Source organism: Thermobia domestica, chromosome 7, assembly GCF_964235325.1.
Source record: "Thermobia domestica chromosome 7, izTheDome1.hap1.1, whole genome shotgun sequence".
NCBI lineage: Eukaryota > Metazoa > Arthropoda > Insecta > Zygentoma > Lepismatidae > Thermobia > Thermobia domestica.
Window position 1 is genome coordinate 28,101,738 of NC_137460.1, and position 7,624 is coordinate 28,109,361.

At 34.9% G+C, this 7,624-nt stretch overlaps 1 protein-coding gene across 1 annotated transcript in view; it reads left to right on the plus strand.

The window, feature by feature from the left end:
- The window catches only part of LOC145689942 (uncharacterized), a 28,351-nt gene extending 21,157 nt beyond the window's left edge, over positions 1-7,194 (plus strand). Inside the window, exon 3 of the mRNA XM_081764301.1 lies at positions 6,083-7,194. Coding sequence (XP_081620427.1) covers positions 6,083-6,101 — 19 coding nt within the window. The 3' untranslated portion in view covers positions 6,102-7,194. The remainder of the gene's footprint in view (positions 1-6,082) is intronic.
- Positions 7,195-7,624: the final 430 nt, after the last annotated feature.

Here is a 7,624-nt window from a genome sequence, read left to right on the forward strand (position 1 = left end):
ATTGTTCCAATCCACAAGAAAGGCGACAAAACTGACTGTAATAATTATCGAGGCATTTCTCTTCTGTCAAGATCCTATAAAATACTTTCAAATATTCTATTAGCAAGATTGACCCCATACGCAGATGAAATTATTGGATATTATCAGTGCGGTCTCGATCAGCTATGGAGCAAATATTTACCATTCGCCAAATACTCGAAAAAAAGTGGGAATACAATACCCCGGTACATTAATTATTTATTGAATTTAGAAAGGCGTACGACTCGGTTAGGAGATGTAGTGTATTCTACTTTAATATCTCTTAAAAAAATGTTTTCTCATTCTGGTGTTCTATTGGTTAATTGTTCTGGTACTATTGTATAGAACATGACGTCATGTCTGGCTCCGTGATTTGAATTCCTTCTGCCGTTTGTCAGATTGACTTCAAATCGGGTGCGTATTTGTTGGACTTTTTTTTAGTGTAAAATTGTGCCTCGCAATTCAATGGACAACGAGGGACTGGATCGAAGACAGAAATGTTCAGTTATTTAGTTCTGTAGTTTGTTAATTTTTTATTATAGTTTTTTTCCCTCAAGTTTTTTTCTTTTTTTAAAAAATACGATATTTTGTGTTTGTGAAACTTCCTGCCATCGTTCGCTCCCGAGTTGACCATTGGGAGTTGTCCTTTTCATCTACAGGTAAAAGTAGTGTTAATTTAATGTATAATTATATTTACTTATTTTGCTAATTTGATATTAACCTACTGTTACTACCGTGTTATGTATATAGAGAGAAGTTAATTAAAATTTGAGGATACATACTATATATTTACATCTTGTTCTATATGAGTTTCACTTATATATATATTTGTTGTTTACTTGTTCTATATGATCTCGTTAATAAATTGTTCATTGGTATACCTTTTAATTGAGGATAATGTTTTGATTTTGAAAAGCCTCTGGTTTCTACTATATCTGTCTAAGGGGGTTATCCAATCTAATCACGTGCTTTTATGTATGTGTTGTATATGCTGCTGCTATGATGTTGTATATGCTGAAAAAGTATTGCTTATTATTAAATTATTTAACTAGTGGTACAGTTCCTTCCTTGACTTCCGGTGGGGCATGTATGATACGCTACATATAAATGGTTTGAAGTCAATCTCACCAATTCGAGGCTTTTTACATATTGAATTAGTTTTTTAATGGTCTTGCTGTTCGTATTATATATTAAACATGGCCAAAGGTGTAGATAAAGATAAGGTATCCTCAGATACTATATCCGGATTTGATGATGATGGTGGAAAAACGTCGCCTCTAAATATAGATAAAATTGATAGTTTATTGTTTGGAATTGAAAGATTAGGAGAAATGTTAGAAGACATAGCTGGAAAGGTGGGTCCGATGTCTTCTAGGGTACCTGTTAATAAGGATAATACGGGATCTGATAGTTCAGCTGGTGCTATTCCTAAACGTACTAGTAAAGTATTTGGTAATAGATGCCATAGTGGTTATACAAATGACATAGGTGATGACGCTTATGTCCGTACCGATTCTTCTCGTTTGGAGGATAATACTGCTTTGACGGTGTTAAATAGATTTGTGAAAAATCTTCCAATTTGTGATGGTAATGACCCTGACAAGTTGTTCAATTTTATATGTAAAATTGACGATTTTTTAAGTGGTAATGAATTTCCAATTCGTTGCGTGGTATACGCTTTACAAACAAAAACTAGAAATCCATTACTACAGTGTCTTAAGGATAGTGCTAAAACAACGAGAAACTGGGGAGATTTATGTAAATATGTGATGACTGAGTTGCTTTCTGACGTGGCTATACTGCAACTTACCACGAGATATTTTTATAAACCTCAGGTTGAAAGAGAACGGCTGTTGCAATATTCACGTAGACTTGATCAAGTATCACGTATATTGGATATTCAAATCTGTGATGAAACGTACATCTTAACGGTGGCTAGTGGTTGTAGACCGGATGTTAGATCGCATGTACTTTATAGTGAGCATCCTCAAACGCGTGATGAACTTATGAACTCTTTGAAGGCTTACTCACAGTTAGAACTCTTTACGAAGCAGCATCAAACAACTTTTGGTGGATCATCATTTGATATAAATCGTAAAAAAACGTGACATTAGATCGCGTAGTGTAGTTCATCCTCATGAACGAAACAGATCGGGTAATTTCCACAAAGGACAGGTGTCTAATTTTCAAAAGGTTTCTGATACTCAGCAGATTCGAACCTCGACTGTGGTGTACAAACTTTACCTCCCTTAGTTGGGAAAGGTGGGATATTTATTGAAGTCGATTTGTATGATAAAAAATACTTTGCATGTTTAGATAGTGCTTCAAGTGTTAATTTTATAAGTAACGAAGTGTTACAGTATTTACTACAACGGGATTCGAACCTAAAAAATACATGTTAAGAACTTTGTGGGACGTACTGCTACAAATTATCGTTTAGTGTTACACAAATATTGTTTGCTCCCGTTGAGAATTAATAAGCAAGAGTTAACTGTTTGTGCGTATATAAACGAACATTGTCCCAGTGGCCAACATATTACTTTAGGAATGCCTTTTATTGAGCAGACTGCCTTTATATTGGATGTTAAGGAACGAAGTATATTCTTTCCTGATCACAATTTCAACATTACATATGTTTCCAAACCTCCTTTTTGTGGACAATATTCTGGCCCTTTTCCTTTTGGTTGCAGGGAGACGGGTCCTTATTCTACATCATATTTGATGGGTTATCTTACAAGGAACCGCACAACCTGCGACAAACCAAATGTTCAAAACCAGCTGGGCAGTGAAGATAAGAGCCTTTTCCATGGTCAAGGTCATAACACCTGTTGCATTCCTGATACAACGAGCGAGTTCTCACTAAACCAGGTGCCACGTAATACAGCCCTGCCACGCGGTTAACAACCTGTTGGAGATAAGGAAGCAGTACTACAGCAAGGTAAAGTGTGTGTTACTAAATATAAACAAAACTTTGCTTTATCTGAAGAACTTGTTATTTTTTAAAACGCTTGTTTTGCTTTAAATCAATTTAATGAATATAATTCTTTTTTAAATTCTTGGTCTTCAACGCCACAAGCTACTAATAAAGATTTTTTTTCAAAATAAAAAAGTAATAGAATATAAAAATGAGTTACAAGTTAAATCACCTGTTGAATGTAATGTTGTACAGGGTGTTTCAGAAGTACCTTCGAACAGCAATGAGGCATTAGCGATTGACAATAGAGTTACGCATAATTTAAGTAACAAATCGTCTGTTAATCAACTAGATAATACAAATAGAAAATTAATTGTGGAAAACATTGATAATGAACTTATTAATGAAGATCGTACCTTACCTTTATTTGTACAGGATATTATAAATTATTATACTGATGTGATTACATCAAATATCGGCAGAATTAAAGATTTTAAGTACAAGTTTCGGGTTAAGGAGGATACTGTATTTCGTGAAAAACAATACCCTATGTCTAGTAAGCAAAAGCAAGAAATGCGTGTAATTTTAAAAGAACTTTTGGATAACGGGGTTATCGTGGAGAGTACAAGTGAGTATCGCGCCCCTTGCTTTATTGTCAAAAATAGTGCAGGTAGAGGACGGCTAGTTCTCAACTTTGGTAAATTGTCTAAGCTTGTGGAAGCCGATAATATAGTTACCCTAACATGGAAGAATCTATTGCTACACTGGCTAATGCTCGTATTATGTCCAGATTCGATTGCAAAAGGGGATTGTTTCAGATAGTATTGGATGAATCCTGTCGGAAATATACGGGCTTTTCTTTTGACAATAAAAGTTATCATTTTCGTGTACATCCTATGGGACTCTGTACTGGAACGGCGGCTTTAGCGCGTGCTATTGATACTGTATTAGGTGATTTGAAGGAACAAGGTGTCGAAGTATATGCTGATGATATTGTACTCTATTCTGATACAATTGAACAACATAAAACATTACTTAAGACGGTGCTTGAACGACTTCGATCACGAGGTCTTACAATTTCACCAGAAAAATGTTCCCTCTTTCAAACGGAGATAGATTATTTGGGATTTCGCGTAGGTGGAGGAACTATGCAAATGATTCCGGATCGACTTGAAGCTATACGAAATCTACCTGCTTCTCGTAATAGGAAGGGTGTCAAATCTCTCGTTGGATTTTTGTCTTTCTATAGTCGATTTACTAGTAATTTTGCTGAGATTATGCGCCCCATAACAGACTTAAAATCTCCTAAAATTCCCTTTGTTTGGGGTAAAGAACAATCTGAGGCATTAGCTCGTATTAAGGACGCTTTTGAAGAGCAGGTTATCTTGAAGATTCCGGATATGAGTAAAAGGTTTTTTATAGAAGCAGATTCTAGTTTGCGAGGGTTCGGGAGTGTGATCCTACAGAAGGATTCCAGCGGTTTCTATCAACCTGTTGCGTTCTATAGCAGAAAACTGAAACCTTCGGACTATAATCGTCCTATCTTTGCCTTGGAGTTGGCTAGCTTGTACAATACTATTACTCGTTTTCAGCACTATCTTGTTTCAAGATTTACAATATTAACTGATAACCATGCTTTAGCTTGCGTGTTGCCTAAACCTAAAAAATTTATACGATATAGTACTATGATTCATAGGTTGTTGGAATTTAAATTCGATATCTTGCATGTACCTAGCAACAAGATGATTAACGCATTTTTTTTGAGTCGAATATGTGATTCAAGTTTGTATGACCTTATAGATGAACCTATAGATGAGGAGGTATACCAACGTGAATTTTTGGCTTCAAGCGTTTTGAATACTCCTTTGGCATTTTATAATGTGAAAGAAGAGCAAATAAAGGATCCGGATATTTCAGATATTTATAAGAAAACTGAAGCTGCAGGAAATGTCTGGAGAGAATATCGTTTGTCACGTGGTTTATTATATAAAGGAACAAAAGCACGGTATAATCCTTACAAGATTCTATTGCCTAAGTCTTTACGACCTTTGGTATTGGAATATTATCATTCTGGAACTTTGGTGGGAACACATACGGGTAATTTTAAAACACTTAGTAAAATTAAACGTGGCCTTCTTTGATTCGTGACGTGAATCAGTACGTGCGCTCATGTCATGAATGTCAGATTTCGAAACCACGTTTTGAAAAGCCCCAAGGTCTTTTGTCTTCTAAATATGTAACACAACCCCAGGGACATTTATACTGTGATTTGGCCGGTCCCTTAATCCCAAGCAATGGCTATAGGTACATAATGTTACTTGTGGTTAACGCCTCCCGGTTTTTGCACTTAGTTCCATTACGTAATGCGACCAGTTTAATTAATTATTAAATTATTTAATTATTAAAGCAATGAAGGAGATATTTTGTCGTTTTGGTCATTGTTTTGCTTTATCCACGGATCGGGCTAGTTATTTTTGTAGCGAGGAGTTTCGTCGTTTTCTCTTTTTGACTAGGGATCAAACATATACGTAGCTCAGCTTAATTTGCGTCCGGAAATGCAGCTGAAAAATATGTTCAGACGGTAAAGAATGCCTTCAGATGTTATTGCTCTGAGAATCAGACGGTATGGAGCAATTTCCTATATCCCATCCAATTTTCTCTTAACGTTTCTGAACATTGTGAATTAAAGGCATCACCATTTGAGCTTTATTTGGGACGTGAAGCTCTAGATCCTTTATCAGTTAAATGGTCTGTAAAGGATTCCGACCTGAACTTACATAATTCAGTAGAGATAGGGTCCGATGCCTTAAAAAATATGTATAGAGCTTGGGAAGATAGAAAGCATCTTTTCCTGCAGCGTAATAATCCAGTTACTTTCCAGGTGGGCCAATTAGTTCTTTGGAAATCTCACTTTAAGTCGTCCATAACAGATAAAGTTAGTAAATCTTTGTTGCCTCTCTGGCTTGGTCCTCACCGCATCGACTCCTTTGCTGGTCCGAATACTATAATTCTTTTAGACGAAAGTAAAAACCGAAAATTTTCTTCTCATGTTAGCCAATTAAAAAAGTATGAAATGCGTGAAACTCCTGAACCCGAATTGTAAATTTTGGTGTAATATTTGTGAGGTTCTTACACTTATTTCTTTTTCAGGTGTAAGGGAGCTGTTTGATTTATAAAAAAAATAAATCCATGTTTGTTCCAATTTGTAAAGACTGCCCAGTCTACACTTCTATTTGAGATAAATATATCATTCTGCGCTTTATGGATATGAATCTCATCGTCTATGGATATTTAAGGTTTATTCAAGCCTATGTTATGTTTACATTCTATAACATGGTATAACTCTATTCTGTTTTTTTGTATTTAGTACTCTACTCTGGTTTTTGTGTTTTACCAAAACTACAATATATTTAATCATATGCTTGAATATATTTTGTCAATTTGGCTTCATATTATTTGGTGGTCCCTTTCATTATTTATTTATGGTTTGTTGTTTTCTATTTTCATACTTCATATTCATCTATCACCCTTACAAACAAAATCGTTTTCATTTCCATAAGTGTTTCATATTTCTGGTAATCCAAAAAATGTTTCTTACCTTTTTTGAATTCCGGGGGGACCCACCATGTAGTGTATTCTACTTTAATATCTCTTAAAAAAATGTTTTCTCATTCTGGTGTTCTATTGGTTAATTGTTCTGGTACTATTGTATAGAACATGACGTCATGTCTGGCTCCGTGATTTGAATTCCTTCTGCCGTTTGTCAGATTGACTTCAAATCGGGTGCGTATTTGTTGGACTTTTTTTTAGTGTAAAATTGTGGCTCGCAATTCAATGGACAACGAGGGACTGGATCGAAGACGGAAGTGTTCAGTTATTTAGTTCTGTAGTTTGTGAATTTTTTATTATAGTTTTTTTCCGTCAAGTTTTTTTCTTTTTTTAAAAAAATACGATATTTTGTGTTTGTGAAACTTCCTGCCATCGTTCGCTCCCGAGTTGACCATTGGGAGTTGTCCTTTTCATCTACAGATAAAAGTAGTGTTAACTTAATGTATAATTAAATTTACTTATTTGATATTAACCTACTGTTACTACCGTGTTATATATATATAGAGAGAAGTTAATTGAAATTTGAGGATACATACTATATATTTACATCTTGTTCTATATGAGCTTCACTTATATATATATTTGTTGTTTACTTGTTCTATATGATCTCGTTAATAAATTATTCATTGGTATACCTTTTAATTGAGGATAATGTTTTGATTTTGAAAAGCCTCTGGTTTCTACTATATCTGTCTAAGGGGGTTATCCAATCTAATCACGTGCTTTTATGTAGGTGTTGTATATGCTGCTGCTATGATGTTGTATATGCTGAGAAAGTATTGCTTATTATTAAATTATTTAACTAGTGGTACAGTTCCTTCCTTGACTTCCGGTGGGGCATGTATGATACGCTACAGAGAGAAACATTATACAACGTTCTTACAGAACTTGGAATACCGAGAAAGCTAATTAGATTAATTAAGATATGTTTAAATGAATCCCAAAGTAAAGTCCAGGTAGGAAAATTTTTGTCCAGGAGCTTTCACGTCGAAAATGGCCTCAAACAAGGAGATGTGTTGTCGCCATTATTATTTAACTTTGTTCTGGAATTCGCTATAAGGAAAATCAAAGATAGCAACTAAG